This window comes from Sabethes cyaneus, chromosome 1, assembly GCF_943734655.1.
Source record: "Sabethes cyaneus chromosome 1, idSabCyanKW18_F2, whole genome shotgun sequence".
Taxonomy (NCBI): domain Eukaryota; kingdom Metazoa; phylum Arthropoda; class Insecta; order Diptera; family Culicidae; genus Sabethes; species Sabethes cyaneus.
The window spans coordinates 169,431,850-169,453,377 of record NC_071353.1 but is presented as its reverse complement, the minus strand read 5'-3'; the positions used below and the strand labels follow the sequence as shown (position 1 = coordinate 169,453,377).

Genomic DNA, 21,528 nt, shown 5'->3' with positions numbered 1-21,528 from the left:
CTTCGTTCACCCAATGACAGTCCTGTTGACACGCTCGTTTCTGAAACGATCGATTAGTATACTCCTTACCATTGTCGATGGGAGGAACTTTCAGCTTGGACCCGGTCTGTGTTTCAGCAAGTGCTCGGAACTAGTCGAATGCATGGAGAACCTTAGCTTCGGGTTACGTAGAAATAGATGAAAATCCACTGTGTGTAGTCGTCGAAGAACGACACGCAATACCGGCATCCGCTGACCAACTCCGATAGTATGGTCAAGCTCCGGGATACCCGCTCTTCGGAAATGGTAGACAGCGATCAGCAAACTCCACTCACTTTCGCTGATTTTTGCATTTTCGGCAACGTTCCATGCTCATTCGGCACCGACTTCTTACAGCTCTTCCTGCTCAAGGTATGTATCCATCGTGAATTCCTAAGGTTAGCCAAGTTTCTCGGCCGCTCAAACGTTCGATCGGCGGAAGATTTGAGAGTTGTTTTGGTGGGGAACTTTTTAAGTTAGGGGGGAAGGGGGTCGGAAGGATTTAACTTACTTTGTCTGGTTGGCTGTGGAACGTTTTCAAAACGTATCAAATATGCGCCAGTTCTCAACATTCGGATTGTAGAAGATGGGAATTTTTCCCGATAATTCCGACTAAAACGGCTTATTTTAGGTGCTGAAGAGAGGCAAGTTGCATATACTGCCAGAGCTACAGGACATAAGCAAACGCATTAAGTTTTTTTTTTCAGTTTGTCAATTGTAAAATATGACAGATAAGGACATCCAACGTTATCCGAGGGCTTTGTTCTTCCGCCCAAATGCTGACAATACTGACGCTTTTAGAAATTCAGCTCTCCTTTCCGGCAGCCTTATGGTACATGCTTACAGTTTGCCTAAATGTTTGATTGACAAGGATTAAAATAGCACTGAAATAAACTTAAGCTTATGGAAACACATAAGAAAATTGTACATACTCCGATGCAGTGCCCACAAAGCGCGGCACTGAAATTTAGCAAAACAAGAAATTCAGCCCACAGTGAAATATTTCACACTGCATCGACTGCAACGTACTGCTAGCAAGTAAGCAAGCAGGAACCATTGCAACGGTAAAACGTTGCTCTATATGTATGCTTAAGCTTTAGTATCATTAGACCCCATACACTGGTTTATCGCTCGCAACAACTGAGTAAACTCGAATACCAATGCAGACCAAAAGTCACTTTCGAATTCCGGAACGAAAGATGCCTACCTGGCTGGACTGTCAACTGCGAACACCTCGTCGGCGGCGGCACTCGCACCATGGCAATCACTGTAACAAACAACTCGATTCATATGTAGGTACACGTCGCGACGCTCAGACGAGCACCACCAAAGCCACGCTTACTGCGCGAATTAGCAAACATCGAGTCAGTATAGGTACGAAGCTCTCGGGCCGCCCGAAGTGGAAATACCAGTTCTAGCGTGGCGATGCTGTTATGAATGGTTTAGTTGCCATTCCCACTCGGATCGGAACCGAGGTGCCGAGTAGCTGCATCGTTTCGTCCGCAGGTAAAACAAAAACGGGTTCCAGCGGGCCAGTGTGTGCTACCGACCGATCAATTACGCGCCGGATTCGCTCTCCCGTGACGTCGCGTCGTCTAAAATCACTCACGCGCGGGCGAGTCGACTCGTCCGCGGTGCATCTGTTACGTACCTACGTATCCAATCCAATCCAATGCAAAGCCAGTAAGCTATTGCGTGTCACCCGATGCGTTTGGGGACTTAACCAGCCAGCGCCGCCCCATCGTGTAATGAATGACTTTGGTTCCATTCGACGTACGTACGGTTTTATAAGCATTTGCATATCGCGCGAACCTCGGTCCCCCGGGAGCTGGTGCGATTGCTCGCTTTAGCTGTTCCTGTGTTGGAGTAATATCGGGGAGAAATGGGGGGCTTGCTATAGTTACGGGCTGGAGTAAACAACAAGCAGTGTTTCTTTGTGACAAACTTAATACATGGTTGTTAATCGAAGAGAATTTCATTCAAATTAGAAGAAGTGCAAGGAAGGGCAGTGGAGACGCGAATCGGTTGGGTTCGTAGTTCGTTCCAGTTTCGCTTTGAACTTGTGCAAAACAAAAAAAATAGGCAGAAAATCAAATTAGGGCGTGCGACAAAGCCATTTAAAACGACCCGTGCTTGCGTGCGTGCGTGCGTGACCGAAAATAGCAAACTGCGTTATTTTCCTCCAGAATATTTTTTCCTGCCGGAGAATAACAGAATCGATTCAACCGATGGAGCAAAGCTTGCAGCTGAAATCAAGCAATTTGCATCCAATCAGTACAAATCAGCAGCAAGCTGCTCATCCGCCGCGAAGAAACGGAACGCTATAATTCCTCTCAGTTGGGAAAAATCTACATAGGCAGAAGTGCTAATTGCCATCCGCTTTTAGGTGAGTGTATGTATTAAGTGTATTTGTTTATTTAGTTGGCGCTGCAGAATAATGTGCACCGAATGCTAAATAAACTGGGTTACCAGATCAAAGCAGAAAGATTGCAGCAATAGCGAACGCTTTGCCAGGTTCCTCGTTTTCTCCACCGTTTTGTATACACAGTGCCCTTCACGAACTTCGTGGATGTTAATTAATTGTTCTATTTACAACCTTCCTTCGTTTTGTTCGGTCTCGTTCACCTATATTTCGTGTAATAATATAGGACGGACGACGACGACGACGACGATGGTTCCCTAAATTGACGATGACTGGAATAAACTCCACCCTCTGCCTGCACCCTCGGAGTACGCAGTGTGGTGTTCTATATTTGCCATGCCACGCTGGTAGTCAAGTGATGTGTCCGTCTGTCACACACCCTGTCGACTGTCGCCCCAGTGGAAGAAATAAGAAGCCAACCTCTAGGCCAAAGCTTAGTCACAGGCACGACGATGGACTTTAAGTTAGATGTTTTGCCTATTTTCACTGTTGCGTGTTGTGTTTGCAAATTGACCGATGGGAAAATACGCACAAGTGTCTCCTGTTACGATATGGTTGGAGGCAGTACTGCCGTTATGACCAGGCCAGGTGTGCGGTTAACGACTTCCTCTTGTTGTGCTCGAATAAAACTCGCTCGTAATATGTCGCAGACCTGTTGCAATCGTCGCTTAAACTCGGCTTGATTCACATCACATGTTAGATCTGCATCATTCACAATTTACTGACAAAGTGCGGATGCATTGCATTGACTATGTACTGCAGTCATGCGTTTGTTCTTTTTTTTCTCTGTATTTTCGCTTGAAGGTACGTACGTTTCGAAAGGTATTTAATACCGTAATTCCTCTCCATTCTTGCCCGTGTGTACCGGTTCGGTCCGGTCCATTCCGCGTTTCGTGGCGAGGAATAGTTTTTCCTTTCCCTCTCTCTTGCTCGCTCGCTCGCTTTTTCCATTTATCTCACTCAGGTTCGTCTCTTCTTCCGTTGATCTCGGTCGGTGTGGCTCTGAATAAATTACATCAAACTGATGGTGTGCTTTGCAGTAGCACGTTCGCCTTCTATTTTTATTTCTCTCTACGGTATTATGTTTACCAAGTTTTTTTTTTCGATTTTGGAGACTGCGGCTGAATCTACAAATATGACGGCATATTTGAATAACGCCCAGTGGTCGCGCAGCGAAATGAGAAAGCGGCAACAACAGATTGGGTGTGGACATATGAGTAAACATTTTTTATAGAATTTTTCGATTTTTTTATTGTTAAATTGCTTTAGTTTGAATACCGAATGAATGGAATCCTTTATCTGTCGCGATGACAAAACAGTTGTCGTGCTTTGGAATGTACCTATCCGTCAGGCACCACGTCAGACGTAGTCCGTGCGCACCCAATTTGTACGACAGCAGCACGAAGTTCAAAGCAATTTATTGCAACGGACTGTGAGCAACAATAAAAACAATCAAAATGTCATTGTGAACTAATCAAATCGCTCACGGGGGAAGAACATTATTCAATCTATTTGGTTTTATGCTCGGCAAATACCTGATAGAACATCGGCGTCATATTGAATTAGTTGATCTAGCAGGCGGGTTCGTTGAATGTTTTTTCCCGGGGGGTTCGACAATGAAACCGTTTAGAGCAGTTGATGTTGATTTAAGGAACAATTTGAAAAATTAGCGAATGGAATTGTTTCTGAATCTTTGTCCACTTAACGTAACAGTATTTTATTATAATTGAAAACAAACAACGCTGGTAATCATTTCTAATAATCTGAGAACATTTTGCCACAGTTTGCCACCGACGAATTGCAAGCGAGCTTCATTGTATCTGAAAAAATAGTCACCTCATAACTATCGAGAGGTGAGTGATGAAAGTAAAAAAAATCTGCGGTAGTATAATGAAAATACACTTGACCGGCAACCGAAAATGGTGGGTTCAAATCCCGTCTGCCGAATCAATCGATTCCCATGGTCAGCAATGTCATAATTTTCTAGTTCATTTAATTTTCCAATTTTCACATAAACTGTTCCTACAAGAAATCTTGAAAACAACTTTTAACTTGCTTACTTACTGACTTACTTAGGTGGCTTGCCGTCCTAAGACAAAGCCTATTAAACAAAGTTTCTCCGTGTAACTCGGTTGAGGACTACCGCTCTCCAATTCCTCGGACACCACTTCTCGCTCCACCTGGTCTAACCATCTTGCTGGCTGCACTCCTGGTCGTCTTGTTCCTACCGGATTTGAGGCGAACACCATCTTTGCAGGGTAGTTGTCCGACATTCTTGCAACATGTCCTGTCCATCGTATCCGTCCAACTTTAGCCACCTTCTGGATACTGGGTTCGCCATAGAGCTATGCGAATTCATGGTTCATCCTCCGCCTTCATACTCCGTTCTCCTGTACGCCGCCGAAGATCGTTCTTAGCACTCGTCGTTCGAAAACTCCGAGCACTCGCAGGTCCTCCTCGAGCATTGTCCATGTTTCATGCCCGTAGTCGGTGAACAACCGGTCTAATAAGCGTCTTGTACAGGGTACACTTTGTACGGGGACTTAGTCTGCTCGACCGCAATTGCTTGCGGAGCCCATAGTCTTTAGTCTGGTGTACTGTTCAACCACCGCCACAGATGTTCTGCCGGTAATATCCATGTCATCGGTAAAGCAGATGAATTGACTAGATTTGTTGAATATCGTGCCCCGCGTGTTGATATCCGCTCGGTTCATAACACCTTGAAGCGCTATGTTGAACAGTAGGCATGAAAGACCATCATCTTGAGGAAGCCCTCTGTGTGATTCGAATGAACTTGACAAACCACCCGAAATCCGAACACAGCACTGTAGATTTAATCAGTTTGATGAGCTTCCTGGGGAAGCTGTTCTCTTCCTTGATTTTCCATAGCTCTTTCCGGTCGATGGTATCATATGCGGCTTTGAAGTCAACGAATAAATGATGCGTGGGAACTCTGTATTCACGGCCCTCTTGGAGGATTTGCCGCAGTGTAAATATTTGATCCATTGTAGGCTTGATAACACCCACAAATCTTTTCGCAATTGGTGATAGTCGGCGGAAAATGATTTGGGACAGCACTTTATAGGCGGCATTGAGAACGGTGATCGCTCGATAGTTCTCACAGTCCAACTTATCGCCCTTTTTATAGATCGGGCAGATAACCCCATCTTTCTACTCCTCCGGTAGCTGTTCCGTATCCCAAATTCTAACAATTAGACGGTGTAGACAAACGGCCAACTTTTCTGGTCCCATTTTATTAAGGTCCGCTCCGATGCCATCTTTTCCAGCTGATTTGTTGTTCTTTAGCTGCATGATGGCCTCCTTAACGCCTGGGCGCCATTCAGGTGTTCGTCGCAGTGCTAGTTCCACCTATCGCTCACCTCACGATCGTCCATCAGAATACTGCCAGTCTTATCCCGACACATTTCGGTTCGCGGCACAAAGCCTTTGCGGGATCCGTTCAGTTTCTGGTAGAACTTTCGCGTTTCCTGAGAACGATGCAGGCGTTCCAACTCTGCATATTCCTGTTCTTCCAGGTAGCGCTTTTTCTCCCGAAAGATTTGGTTTCGCTGCATCTTCTTCTGTTTGTGTCTTTCCACGTTCTGACGTGTGGCACTGCACATCTTGGCCGCCCGCGCGGCGTTTTCCTCATCCATCACCCTCCTACATTCATCGTCAAACCAATCGTTCCGCTGATTCCGGGCCACATGGCCGATGGAGCTCTCCGATACACTGCTGTGTGTTCCAACAGTTCTCGAGAGGGGCTTCGTCCAGCTCGTCCTCTTCCGGCAGTGCAGCTTCGAGTGAATGCGTGTAGTTTGCGGCGACGTCTGGCTGCTTCAGCCGCGCGAGATCTAACCGAGGCTGACGTCGGTGCCGAATGTTGTTCGCAACGGAGAGTCTTGGGCGCATTTTAACCATCACTAGGTATCTGACGTCGATAATGTCTGAGAAGTGCCGACTGTCGATCAAAACTAGGTCGATCTGTGATTCTGTCTGATTTGGTGACTTCCAGGTGTACTTGTGATGGATTCTATGCTGGAAAAAGGTACTACGTACGATCATATTCTTGGAGGCAGCAAAGTCGATAAGTCTTAGGCCCATTTCATTGGTCCGCTGGTGTGCACTGAACCTTCCAATCACCTGTTTGTATTCCTCCTCCTGGCCGACCTGAGCATTGAAATCCCCGATGACGATCTTGATATCATGTTTTGGGCAGCGGTCGTATTCACTCTCCAACTGCGCGTAGAATTCATCCTTGTCGTCATCGATACTTCTGAGGTGAGGGCTGAGCACATTAATGATGCTTATATTGAAGAAACGGCCCTTGATTCTAAGCCTGCACATTCGAGGATTGATTGGCCACCAACCAATCACCCGTTTCCGCATCTCGCCCATCACTATAAAAGCTGTGCCCAACTCGTGTGTGTTGCCGCAGCTCTGGTAGATGGTATGTCCATCTCTGAACATACGTACCGTTGAGCTCTTCCAGCACACCTCCTGCAGCGCTACGACGTCGAACTTGCGGCTCTTCAATACTTCGAAGAGCACTCGAGTGCTCCCTTGGAAGTTGAGAGACCGGCAGTTCCGCGTCCCGAGTTTCCAATCCATAGTCCTTTTTCGTCGCGTGGGTCTATTCCGATTGTTCCAGTAAGTATTTTTCGTGGTGACGGCTTGCAAAGCCTGCTACACCCTGTTTCACCGGAGGGTCAACGAAACTCGAAAGAGCCCTCCTTTTCTGTCAGCATACGACCTTGGCTTCCACCGGGGTTGGTTACCCGATCTCCACCAAAGTTGTTCGTATCCCGGCTGGTACCACGAGGAGGTAGGGATAGGAGTTGTTGAATAAGAGGCTATGAACCACTGTAGAGTCTATTTTATGCCTACACGTGCACAAGGCACCGACGTACGCATTATTCAGCCGTTTACCAGCCAAATTGGGCTTCAAACTTTGAACTAATTTGGGTTTGAAATGGGAAATTGAACTCAAAATTGTATTTGAAATTAGATTATAGTACCGTACGTGCGCCTAATTTTGCGCATAGTTCCTAATTCTGCGTACTCCATATTTCAGTCAAAACGTCTAAATTCTTGGAAATTTTTAACTCAACTAACACATGTAAAAAATAAGTGTACAAGCAACGTCGAAAACGTCCTTTTAAGATTTCACCCTTCTTTATCGACATACTTCACATCCGGCTATTAGGCGACATCCATTTAGTATGTCACGCAAATTTTGACCAAAATCAACCCCTTCTCCCCCCCTCCCCTTGTCACTTTTGGTCACACATTCGTGACACCCCCCTGAGAAAGTACGTCACGTCGCGGCAACCCCCCCCCCCTCGCAACAACAAAAATTAAATAATCATTCCAACCTTTTTATTTAAAGCTATCAAATGAATTTCAGCAAAAAATAAAAAGAAAATTTTCGAGCTTATAAGTCAACGATTCACGGATTTTGAAGATGATCTACAATTGCAGCCTCAGAAGTCGCTGATGTATCGTCGATTAATGTTTCGCGCATATCCACGTCCTTTACATCAATCCACTCAAATTCGTCTGATCTAGTTGAAAGAATCAGCACTTCTTGCTGACGTCTTGCAGCAACACTACATTAGATGCGAAATTTAATCTGCAAGTGGCTTAAACTCTATCGGAGCTTTTGAGTGAAGGGCAGTATAAATTATACCGAAAACCCTTAAAAGCAGCCGTGGAACTTCGGTATGAGTTTATGTTCATCGATTGAGTTCAGCACAAATGTCAAGGGTAAACATTGCCATTGGTATCCAGTAGCACCTCGTAGCCCCTCAGCTGTTGCAAAAATCTTTTTAGGCAGTACGGTACGCAAGGAGCTCTTCAGTGGTGTACAACATATGCTGTAAAGCCTTAATGGAGAGTTCATACTATATAGATGAATAAATGAGTCCTGTTTACACATATATGTTAAAAAAAGTTTTCATTCAAAAGATTTAACTATTTGTTTTAAAATCCGTCAGTACGTCAATTTTATAGAAGCCTTCAATAGTTGTATCTTAAAATGAAGGCTAAATTATAATTTCCCGAATAAATTTTCCATTTGATTTTTGTTTTCATGTGACGTCACATTACTTCATACTCCCCCCTCCCCCCTACGTCACAAATCGTCACAATTAGGTTAACCCCCCTCTCGCTATAAGCGTGACGTACTTTATGGATGCCCCCTTAGAGTACAGGGTAGCTACGGGGCTGGTGCAACGATCCTACTGACTCTATCGGACAGCACTAAGCGGTTTTCAGAATGTTACAATATTCCTAATGAAAATATGCGGAGCGCCAAATTGGGAATCATGCGCAGAATTAGGTAATTTGGACCGAGAGTTTTACTTCAGAAATTGGATTTGAAATAGAACTTGATGTTTTTATTTGAAATTAGAGTAGAAATTTCATTTGAAATTGGAATTAACTTAGACTTAGAATTGTATTTGAAATAAAAGTTTTAATAAATTAAGCTCGAAATTGTATTTGAAATTGAACTGTTAACAGTGTTTAAATTTAACTCAACTGTTTAAAGGCTCCTTAATAAAAAAAATTAACTCAAGAAGTTTCAGAAGAACAAGACATACTCTGCGTCTTATGTTTTATTTTGGTAGATATAGTATAGAGGATTGATAGCTGTTTCTTTCCCTAAGCGCGAATGATTTACGTTTATTATAGTGCGAGATCTATTGATCGTGTCAGTAGCAAATATTTCCTAAATGATTCAGGGCGAGACGCGAGTGTGCGCCGGTGAGCCGCCGTCGGAAGCGCCGGCCACTGCGGGGGGGACAGCCCCCCGCAGAAACCACTACTATTTAAGTGCATGCATTTTCCTAGGTTTACTGACTAGTAGGGATTATCCCTTAGTTAAGTCCGAACGAGCGGCAGCGAGTAAGGACAGCATATACCCGACATTTGTGCAGGTACCGTGATTATTTTCGGCCGAATATGCCGCCCGGCCATTCGTGTTTCGGCAACACTAAGAAAGTATGTGTACCGTTCCTCTTTACTCAAGCTGGGGATCTGCGGATCGAACCAAGCTATAGGCGGAACCAATTATGCGATCCGTGCAAATCCAGCTATATCTGGCTCCGATTATAGCTTGGTTCGATCCGCAGATCCCCAGCTTTAGTAAAAAGGAACGATACACATACTTTCTTACGGTTGCCTCAATGACCCTCCCTTACCTAATTTTACGCTCTTTCCCCTTTACGTCTTGACACCCTGAAGTACTATAAACACGCTTGTTTCATTACTTTCTTCTGCCGTCCTTTCCGTTGATTGTAAAACCTACTGTTATAACAAATTAATCAATGACCTAACCTGACAAGTCAAGACAAAACACGGGATTGTTCTAAAGAAAAGATGCACCTAATTACGGCTTATACACGGTCAACTAAAAATAAATATAAGTACCCTGCATCACTTTATGTAGGACAAAACACTTCTTTCTGTTCGGTGCAGCCCCAAACCATCTGTTGGTTGGGTGTCAACAATATCTTCACAGCAAAATCTGTTGATTATTTTCACATTTTATTTAACTGGCTTTTTCAAGGTACACCTCGAAACATGATTTTCAGTCAAAGATAGCATTTCGTTAGTTAGTGCAAATGCAAAACGCCAGTGACGGAATGCGAAAGTGCATCCGTTTAGCGCAAAAATGTTTAGCGACAGCTCAAACAAAACACACGTCGTTGCCTAAACGACCGTTCAATTTTACGACGAACGGACGGACCCTGCGCCCAAACCCAACCCACCGCAACCCAAATTGATTGTTTTGGTGTTTCCATGTGCAACCGCACCGCACCGCACGATGCGATGTGATGTGATGACACAGAAAGCGGGTTACTAAGATCGTCAGTCACATGTGCCTGATGGTGGTTAGGTATGTAAGCAGTACATACATATTTTTGTCAATTTATGACATCTTTGATGGGCGCCTCGCATGCGAAGGGCGTGTAACCAACCACTTAAAAAACTGCGAGATGACGGCATCGGGCCGAGAAAAATAAAATAAAAGTACGTACCTCTACGGTACTTAAAATGCAACAGTCAAACGACGTTGTTTTTGGGAGAGTTTCTTGGCGGCATACGGCCGCGCCCGTCGTCACCACCCATGTTTTGACAAGAATCGTATACCTACTGTTTACGCAACAAATTAAGAACTCGGCGATGTGGTGTATACGAAAAAAAAAACAATGTACAGTTAGTGTTTTCCGTACCCGATAAGGTTTATGAATCACTCCAGACACCGGGTGGGCTAGACGACGGGACGATCGGGTAGTTCGGGTTCGGGTCGGGTGGGTGTGCTAACAAACCGCATCGAATGCAATGGTTTACTGTTGTTATTGTTGTTGCACTACACGCCTTCATGCTAAATGTGCTAAAAGCGAAAGCTTATCGTTCGGAAGAAAAGACTGCGGGTCAACCTGAGTTGTGGGACAGTTGAAAATGCTGTGATGGAAAGGTTAGGCATTCCGTGTGAAATACAGTGGGGAAAATGTTGATGAAACATAGAATAGGTTTGACACAGATTTCTTTGACCTAACCTTGCTTTTGAAATTGACGAACTTTTCACTGGGCCTCCATAAACGCCCGGTACTGCATGTTGAAAAACAACCATGCGTAACCATTGTCGGGGGATCAAAAATATCCTTAACATCAACCGACAAGACAATGATTTTGATGGCAGAATAACACTAAACTACAGTGACGTTTGGATCAAGTAAAATTGAAAGTCATAAATAAAACTCATTACAACAATCATTAAATTATTAATCCTCCTCGTCGAAATAACCGCGCAAAGCCCCAGCGAATAGTATTAACTTCAACTGTACCTTATTTTGTTTCTCTTCTTTCATGTTCAAACATCGCATCGCCAACAAATAGCTGCACGGAATCGACGGGGATACGGAGACCACGTGGCACCACTAGCCAGCCACCAATATCCAGCGCACCCCCGGCCCCCCGGTTTACTGGGCGAACCGACCCATCTGTTCGAACAGCATATCCTCGCTTCCCGCAGCCAGCGTCGTCCAGCGTCGGCAGGAATAATGCGGAGGTACTATGGCAGTAATTGCGCCCAGTTTATATGCTGCCATCGTGACCTGTCTGGGATTTGCGTGCTTTGCGCTCAGTGCCACCGCCGTCGGTCTGCCGGAGTGGGCACGCTTTCGAAGCTACGGCGGTGAGTTGAGTACCGGTGTACCGGTTAATACGACGATTATACAACGACTAAATGACGTTCGTTTTTTTGTCCATTAAAGGCTTCGATGATCAGGGGTACTTTGGACCGTGGAAGCTTTGCCGTCAGCTGACGTACAGCTATCGGGAAAAATGTGGTCCCGAGGTGTCACACTTTAGGCCATCATGTAAGATAAAAACATTTTACGAGATGATAACGCCACTACAAATTTTGCTTTTTACAGATGCCATTTTTGCGTCCGGTCTGCTGGCCACGTTCGCCTGCATAGCATTCGGGTTGTACTGTGTGCTGTGCATTCTGCAGATTGCGATGATCTCTTCCCGGGAGAAGGTGGTTCTGCGCTACTCTAGTCTAGTCGTTTTGAAGCTTTTGCTGGCCGTGGTGGGCGCTGCGCTGGCCCTGATCGGCATCATTCTGTTCGCTGTGACGGCCGACACGGGCCGCGGTCAGTTCGAGGTATCCCGTGGGGCGTCCTTCTACCTGCAGCTGGTGGTCGTGAGTCTCTCCCTGCTGCTGGTCATTCTGGCAGTGTACGATATCATTCTGGCACGAAAACCGGACGGCGATCCAACGTTGCTTCCGACGGTTTCCGCTTATGGCGGAAGCGGGAGATCCACGCCGACTACGGTTGTGAATCCCGGCTACAGGGACACCCCGCGGGGCAGAAACAGTCGAGTTGGTACGTTCGCAACCCAATCCTTCGAACGAGTCAGTTTAACCTTTCTTTTGTTTTTGTTTTTTTAGGAATATCGGTAACGGATTCGTCCGGTCGGCCGTACACCGGTAGCAGCGCTACCGTCAGCGGTAGTGTTCAATCGATGAACACCACCCTGACATCGATGTCCAGTTCGACTGTCAGCACCAATCGGACCCCGCTGCGGTCCAGCCTGAAGAAACCCCGACCGCCGGAGGGCAGTACCGATGCACTGGGGATTCAAAACCCGGGCTTCGGTCAGTCTCCTCGCCTGGCTCGGAGCGGCAGTGTGAAAAAAGTGCGCATTCAAACGCACGATACGGAAGTTTGACGAGACGCCGACGGGAGGAAGCGTGAGTAGCGTGACAGAATGTGTTTCATATAGGATTTAGGTTTTTTTCCCCTGTCGATTCATACGTCCATTTGTATTCACGGTTAGATTTAATCATCGGCAACGACTGCACACTAGTAGCTAAAATCATCGATCGTATTAATAATAATACACGATCCGATCTGTAAACTAGATCTAGACGTAGGAAAGTGCATTTAGGAGTGGTTTTAAATTTTCTTTTCTAATATGGTTGGAGAGGAGATGAATAGATTTCATTGGTGGGTAACAACTGTCTGTACGGTAGTCGGCTGTTAGCCAGCATGATTTGTCACTCAACTGAAGGCCATCATACGGTATGAAAATAATTGATTTCAGCAGTTCACACTTTGGAGTAATCACTATTTACGTTGATTTGATTCTTTATTTCGGACGCTTTCAGCCTGCGGCTGATTCGCCTCTATATAAAAGTTGAAACTAGAATTTATCGAAGAGACTGTAATCTTTGAGGAAGAGTAGGATCGTCACTCAAACTCCCCGACAGAACGTAATTATATGTTTCAAAGTTAGCGTAACACTGCATATTAAGTAGGTCTTCTTGAATTCTCTGGTGCCTCTCAGATTGGGCGTTATTCCTGTGTGTCCGTTTCTCATCCTGAATCTTACTTTCTTTCCAGTTCCTTTTTGTCAGTCCGGAGGGTAGCAGTATTCTTTATTGTTCGTAAGAATATACAGTCGTATCCGTGCCATCTTTCTTCCCATGCTTGTCTCATTTTACTTTTTGACGTTTATGGAAGTCACTTTTTTGTGTTCAGAATTCCTTTTCGTCCGAGTCCGGCAAGTCTGTTAGCAGCTTCACTGCCAAGAATGCCATAACGCCCCAGAGCCCAGATGAAAACCTGTGCTGGTGTTCTTTTGGAAGGGAGGTTTTTTCAGTATCGAATATCCCACCTCGTCGTTTCCTGTAGATTTCCCCTTGGTTTTGCAGAGGGCGAGGCTGAGCTCGACCGTGGAGAAGGAGGTATTATCGTATTCATTCTGCTCAGTTTCCGGAAGGGCGGTATTATGGATTGATTAATTTAAAACGTTGTTTTTTGACAAAGTCTAGAGGGCTGTTGTCGATCGATGACATGTCTGCGAAATAACTAGCGAGTGGCATTTGCCATCGTGTTTGTGTCGCGCGTAAACTGGCCTTGAGTTTGGAAGGTAATCCCCGTGGTTCGCCGCTTGTCATTCATGCAGTTGACTCGGGACTAAACCTCAGCTGAAATCGGCTACTCAGTCATGCCATTCAGTATATTCTTCCATGATTGCCACTTCGCATTCCGGATAACTTGTGGACATTCCTTTCATAGGATACGATATCGTTTCATGGGTCCTGTGCTGCCAGTCATTTGGCGGCCCGGAGAGCTTTCCACCTAGCTTTCACCGCTACTTTGCCTTCGGGGACCACCACTGTACAGTCTTCTTGCCTAACCTTGAACATGATTCGTAAAATCCTGAACGTTATTAGAGCGGCGTCTTCGGATTGTGATAGACAAGTGAGTGTTGAAGAGGCTCCAATGTGTCTGCTCGAACAACTACCGCGGTCGTTTGGTAATGGTGCCTGGTTCGTTGTTGGAGTGATGTGTGTGGTCACTTCCCACCGGGTCGTCGTTGATGTTCCAACCCAATTTTGGTAGCACTTGTTCGCTGGCCAACGCTGGATATGTCGATCGCAAACTGGATGTTTCTTCGGAAGAAGACAAGAGATTCAGCATTTAATCTCGTGGGCTTCCTCAATGACGTCTACAACGATGGATCCTCGATTATTCGCTTTTCTGGTTCCCCATGCTAGATGGTGGCTGCTGAAATCTCCGGGATCTATCGGATCGCCTCTCTCAGTTCCGTCTTGAGGCCTGTAATATCCTGATATGGCAGGTATACGTGGGACTACCACCGGCAAATATTACTTCGAGAGAAGAATGTGCCTTTGCACTTCATCGTTACCTATCGAAACGTGAACTGATCCAAAGATGGCGACCAACATGACTTCCATCCTTTCACAGCCCCTCTCGTAGGGTTTCTATCCAACCTCGCTGCTGCTCCATTCTGCTGGTTGCCCTGCTTCCATTATACCTGTCGAGACGTGAACCGATCCAGAGACGGCGATCAACATAACGTCCATCCTTTCACGGCCACCCTCCCAGGGTTTCTATCCAAGCCTGGTGCTGCTCAGGCGTTGGTAGTTCGCTGATCATTTTTCCATCTTTGTTGTAGTTGCCAAACAATCTGTGCTACAACCAGTGCTGTTAATATTCATCAGCATAGCGTTCAAACTTCTGGATTATCAGTCTACCTTGCATTGAAAATCTGCTTGCTTTGATCAAACGTACATAATAACTAAATGCAGCAAGCATGAACTTCATGCACGAGAATATACAATATCAGCGCCCTGTGATATTGTAACAAACTGATATTCACGTTTGAGCAGTGAAAATCAATAAAAAAAATTTATGTTGTTATTTAGCATTGCGTTCAGCTGTTGGACATAAGATTTTTCTTTTCATTTACTGCATTTAAAATTGTTTTTTTCCTGAAGTGAATATCACCTTGTGGATTTGAAAATCACTTTCTCCTGTTCTACTTTCACGATATATTGAACTTGTATACTACGATGAAAATCACTGTGCAGTTGTACATACGAAACTCAGAGGCATAAAAAACAATGTGTGCTAAGAAAAAAGATTTTCTGTTTTGTTTGAAATTCGGTGATAATTAAAGGCCCTGGCTACAACTACAACGCTATTGACGGTATTCCAGGTATTCTCTCGACACATTTCCTCCACTATGTTGTCCACACTCAGGAATGGTAACTCGCGTCGCACCGCGGTAAAATCTTGAACAATCAAAGATCACGTACTGTGGGGTTTCTACCGTGCCTCTGCATACCGGACTAACTGGAGTCGCAGCGTGCCCGAACTGGTGCAGATATTGCCTGAAATCACCATGACCCGACAGGAACTAGGTCAGATAACAACTGACTTCTTGCTGCTCTGCTTGCTAATACTAGGCCCGTAGATATTCGGCATGAATCTGCCTATCGCGCTGATGGCCTTCGCCGCTTTCCCATAGGCGACTTTTGAAGTTCAACCGGTTGTCTATTATTACTCTCAGGTACTTGACAGCACCCATTGAGGTAATTGCTATCCAATGGTGATAACAGCCCGCTGTACTGCTTTACAGTTACAGACCAGCTGGACCTTCGTTTTGTGGTGAGCAATTAGTTTTTGATCTTTCCAACTGTCTCTGACACCAACATTTCCACCTCTTCCAGTGACTCGCCGATCACCGATAACACAATGTCGTCCGCAAAGCCGACGATCACCGTACCTCTGGGCAGCTTCAAAGTTAGTAGACCATTGTACATCCCGTTTCAGAGGATGGAGCCTTGCGGAACTCCCGACGTAATGTTCGTCTTCTTACTCCCCTTGGCGGTCTCGTAGACAAGCTTCCGGTTCCGGAAGTAACGCTTCAGAATTCTGCATAGATATAGCGGGATTCGACCATCTTCTAGGCATTTTTGCATCACTGTCCTGAGCATGCCCGGGAATGCCTGTATTGCAGCCTTCAAAGTGACGTTAGGGATTCCATCCGACCCGGATGCCTTCTTGATTTTTAGCTGTCTAGCCACTGCTAATAGTTCCTCGTTGGAGACTTGCAGACCGTCAGCATTGTACCTCTCTTCTACACTGCGCGGCGTTGGTGGCCATATCGTATGCTCGTGCGTCGGGAAGTCCCTCCACGATAGCCTTCGGCTTGAAAACATCTCCCTGGTTGTCTCAGGACCTTTGACTTTTGCCATCGCGATACGATACACGTCACCCTAGCGGTTGACGTCAGCTTCCGTTGCAGTTCTGGCTCACTGGACGCATCTTCTGGCTCTAAAGCAACTGGCATGAAGGTTGCTAAGCGTCTTATTTCACCAGTAAGCTAAGCGCCGGGCATTTCTCGGCTCCAGTCGCTTGTAGAATGGTCATTCTCGCCACATTTCCGGCATGATTTCGACCTATCCAGACCTTTGCAGGTTTTTGCTTGATGTCCGAAGCCCAAGCACTTGAAGCAACGTTCTATTTGCTTGGCCACGCAAGAGATGACTTTCAAAAGGCACACAGACCACCCAACCCCAATTTTGCACTTCTTTAGTAGTTTGGGCGCTGCTACCGCGCTGAAAGGCGAATCGCTGCCGTTCCGCCATAGGCTTTCCTCAGCCGGACTACCATCGATACGACGCTAAGTTCGCACTGTGCCTTCAGGGCAGTTCTCAGTTGCTGCTCTGTTGTGACCACGTCCAGATCCCTGCACTCGATCGTGGTTTTTTGGGAGAGCACTTTCACGCTCGCTTCATTCCCCAACGTTTTGGCAACAAGCTTCTTGAAGACTGCACTCTTGACGATGGATCTTATTGCAGCTCGAAAATCATCTCTCCCTTTTAGGACTGTCTGGTCCTCATTACTTTTTCACCAAGCTCCTTCAACTCCGGAGCTTCTTGTACTTTTCGAAGGATCGCTTCGTACGAAATGTTGGCGCTGGGTTCGTGCGTGTGTGTACCTGGTACCTGGCGGTGCACTTCCTGTAGTGCGAAGATCAGTAGCGATTTGTCACGGATTAGGATTTTTGGATCATTTAGATTGTGGAAACGGTATCCGTCTTGTCCGAACATTTAGCTTCTTTGCTTTTCCGCAGCGAACAGGTCGGGTATCCAGACGGCCACAATTTCACCTCCGATTCCGCTCTTTTTGTAACTTCCGGTACAGTAGAGCTTTGATGCCCCTGGTGCCCTGAGCTTTCTGGATTCTCCTCCAGAGGATGGGCAATAACGATCTTGTACTTGCTGGCTCCTCTTTTATACTCCTTCATCGGGGAACGGGTGGTCGCGGCTTGGCCAATGATTCTGGTCTTCTTGTAGCTTCCGATACGGTGGGGCTCCGACTACCCTGGGTATTGTTGCCTGCTTCGGCGTGCATCGGAAACTTACCAGTGGATGCTTTTTCAACTTCGTTTCTATTAACCTTTTCCGCTCCTTTTGCGATAGTATTTGTAGAGCTTTCTGACCGGTGATCGATCTGTTCCTCCATGTATAGCCCTCCGGAGATAGGTCGTGGGAAGTTCACCGTCCAGTCCAGTTCGAGGTACGATGCTAGTCGTAGTACGTTTGAATCTCGGCTGGGCGGTGCTTGCCAGATAGAGTCAGTAGGACCATTCACTAGCTTCGTAATTGTCTTGTACTCTAACAGCCGGCTGCGAAGTCTGTCGATTAAGAAAGGTTTAGATAGGCAACCATCTCCATCTTTCCTGCTGTTTTCCACATCGTGATGTTAGAGTGACTATATACAGAGTGGCGACAATGTCAAAATTGGAATGATAATTATCTGTCAGTGTCATTCCAATCGAGCAGACGACCTATCCAACGCGTATGCAGGAAAGAGAAAGAAAAACCTTGGAAAAGCCGCATTGCATACATTTGGGATGACTTGGCGCCACTCTGTATATAGTCACTCTACGTGATGTATGTAGCAGCGGAGTGTTCTTTGTTGCTTGTTTGTTGTTGTGATAGATTGTACTCTTGCAGGCGTGTGATGAAAGTTGGTTGGACGTTGGACCTCTCGTGTGTCGTCTTATTTGTCGAATAGTGGTTGTTTCGATGTGATCTGTTCCATTGGACAGATTGCTGGGGGTCTAAGAGAATCTTCTTTATCAGCGTTGGAATGTTTCTGCGTCTTTTGTGCCGTTTTTCTGTACCACCCCTGTTCGGTGGCTCGTTGATAGCTTTTGTTCCAGTATCTGAATCCTCGTCTTTTTCTACCATCATCTTCGTGATTTCGTCTTTTCTTTTTTTCATAAACGAGTACGAGTGTACGAGTGTTGCGTCTAGCCTCGCGTAACCGTTTTGCATTTGGGGAGGATACGCCTTGATTGATCCGAGTGTGTTGCATCTTCTCTGACTTTCTCTGAAATGACGTGGCTGCTGTCGCTGTAACTGTAACGGCTTTAATATTTATGCGTTCCGTCATAATTTACAATACTGACAAACTCTCTGACCAAAGCACTCTCTGATTTAGAAGCAATGGTAATTGACATTTGATAAATGGTCTGTTGACTGCGTCCCCGCCAACTACGATTGTAATAATTGCATCAAACACGTTTTCAAAGAATTTTGTTCAAAGGTGAAGTAAGAACGCAATTATTTTTAAAATTTCAGCTTTTCGTGAGGCTTTTTTTCATTCACAATGAGATATATTTGAACGAAAGAGCAAATTTTGCAATGTTCTCATCGTTCGCTTAGCAGAACTTATCGCTTATCGTCAAATTTCTCGATGATTTTTGTTTGTTTGTTATGAAACGACAATAATCGACGATTTAAAAAAAACCGTAGTTTACATTGCATAGAGAAAATTTGACAAAACATCTCTAGTTCCGTCCTTAAATTAATTATAATTTGTTTTATCGGTTTATTGCTACTGTGTATATATCAACTTCTATCGTCTAGATCTAGGGCAAGGCACTCTAAAGGAGCTGCTTTTAATGCTAAAGCAAATTTTGTATCGTAACGAAATCGTACTAGAATATATATTTTTTGTTCGTTTTTTATATATAACAGTATAATAGTTACAGCGAAGCTATTGATAGAAACCATGTTGTACAAATTTGAGCAACTTACAAAGAATTCTATGGGTATTAAACAGTAACAGTAACTGGTAACTGTAAGCGTCATGCACTGTAACTTATTTATAACAAAGATAAAACTTTTTTCTTTTTTTTTTCTTCTATCGACACAGTCTTCCTTTTTCGCTAAAGTAGGTTGATTTTTTATTTTTTTCTGCTCACATTGTTGCGCAAAAAGGGTTACATTTAAAGCAAGCAGAAAATTGAATTTGCTCACTACCTAAAAGCATCAACGCACAGATTTTAAAACACACACATGCAGTTCTTTGAGAACGCATTTAGTTCGTCGAATAGCTTTGACTCTTTGAGTGATTAGTTGATTTCTCTAGAAAATTATATCGATTTTTTTAAACGATTATTGTCCGGTACCTTGTTAATTAGTTTTAGTTCGAAGCATCTGCTGGTAGAGTATTTCATTGTTCTATATAACAAAAATGGTTGTCGTTTGTGAATTTGTTTTTTTTTTCGTAGTACAAATAATCTGCTAAACCAAAATTTCCATGAACCAACAACTTAACCAGATAATCACATCTTCAACGAAAAACAAATTAACCCCCTATTTGTTGGGTTGCCAAAGGGGAACTCCCTCTGACACCACTTGCGCCATCTGGAGTGGAGTAGTTTAGTCGAAAAAATATACATTAAAAACGAATCAAAGCAAATGGGGTCTCCAGTTCTACTTCTTACATATATTTATAAGATTCAAAGCACTACATTCACTGTTTAAATATTAATACTGAACATTGAACGTATTTACTTTAAAATAAAGCAGCAGCAGTTCACTTTTTACTAGTAGAGATACCCCAGAAAAAAAACGATCAGCATTTTGTAGTTCTTATCGCATGTTTGCTAAACTAAATTGGAATATCGAATGTGCAAACTCCCCAGTGGAGGCAGAACATCATCTTCAACGTGCACGCCACAGTCGATATTCTGCAATCGGTTTCCGTCCATAACAAGACTACCTTCAATCATCATTACAAACAAGTAGTAACAGAAAAAAAAACTGAATTTATATTTACTGTAGACATGAACTGTGATTATCTGCTAATAAATAAATCGGCCTCCAACCCGACAAGAGTAAATTCGTTTCCGATGATTGTTTCGAACTAAAGCAGACCGAAAGCCCGCCACTACAAATTGGTTGAATCAAATTTAACATATTTTTGCAGCCATTTGAAAAACTTAAACACCCCTCATTTTGCTGGTGTGTGCGTGCATACGGAATGCTGCATATAGGGTCTTTTTCTAATTCCCGTCGTAATAAGTAAAGCCATTCTAATTTTCATCATTTGCTGGATGGATTTAATGAATACGCCAAAAGTTCTTGTGCTGATTTGACTAAAACACACTTACCTTCCGATCCGTGAACTTTGAAATCACTGAAAAGCGACTATTAAAGCATATTATTGAAATTACGCAACTGACTTCATTACTAAAATTCGTCGTACCGTTTTAAAATCCGTCCAACAAAATTTTTCATCGTCCGAACTAAAAATCACAACAATGTTTACGAAGCTAACGCGCATGTATTTGTGTAGGACGGCATGACAAATGTTATTCTACATAATTTCTGCAGGTCAGGCAAGTTTTTCTGGCTGTAGAATAACGGCAATGCCTTGCGTGAGTTATTTTCATTTATGAATGACGGAAATTAAAACGATTAGTCGACATTGTCTTCTTCGTCGCACGAAAAAACGTAGGAAATTTGACTGGTAGGACTTCTTTAATGATAAAAAGCATTTAAATAGATCTCAGCTCACTTTGATTGATTGCGTATGATAGACAACTAACTAAAATATTAGGGAATAACTAGTTTTGCATTGTGTGTCATGAAAATGGTGATATTTTTAATAATTTGTGTTGGATAGGACGGGAATAGGCAATTACGACGATGTAGCAACATACCCTATTTTGTTTTTTTTCCATTTTCTAGTCAGTTGTCAAAATGGCGTCGAAGTAGGCGAAACAACGGGAATCGATTGAAAACTTTGCCGTGCGAAAACGCAATAATAAAAACCTGAAACGTGAAAACTGACGCGATAAAGGGATCGCGTGTGTTCCTGGTCAATTGGACTCGTCCGGCCTAGCAAAGGACAGCTGCCAGCTGCCACAGTGATAACTACCAGCAAGTATCGTGT

The 21,528-nt window shown here is 44.4% G+C and overlaps 1 protein-coding gene across 1 annotated transcript; it reads left to right on the top strand.

Annotated features, from left to right (window-relative positions):
- The first annotated feature begins 1,477 nt into the window (after positions 1 to 1,477).
- Positions 1,478 to 20,462, top strand: LOC128733185 (uncharacterized). Its single transcript, XM_053826858.1, has 5 exons — positions 1,478 to 2,404; positions 11,345 to 11,642; positions 11,722 to 11,826; positions 11,884 to 12,339; positions 12,405 to 20,462. Exons 2-5 carry the CDS (start codon positions 11,522 to 11,524, stop codon positions 12,683 to 12,685), a joined length of 963 nt encoding a protein of 320 aa, XP_053682833.1. The 5' UTR covers positions 1,478 to 2,404; positions 11,345 to 11,521; the 3' UTR covers positions 12,686 to 20,462.
- The last annotated feature ends 1,066 nt before the right edge of the window (positions 20,463 to 21,528 follow it).

Bases quoted from the DNA above. Each gene is read 5' to 3' on its own strand.
- LOC128733185 (XM_053826858.1), top strand. From the start codon at position 11,522: ATGGCAGTAATTGCGCCCAGTTTATATGCTGCCATCGTGACCTGTCTG. The intron at 11,827-11,883 runs GTAAGATAAAAA...TGCTTTTTACAG, and splicing joins GTCACACTTTAGGCCATCAT to ATGCCATTTTTGCGTCCGGT. The intron at 12,340-12,404 runs GTACGTTCGCAA...TTGTTTTTTTAG, and splicing joins GGGCAGAAACAGTCGAGTTG to GAATATCGGTAACGGATTCG.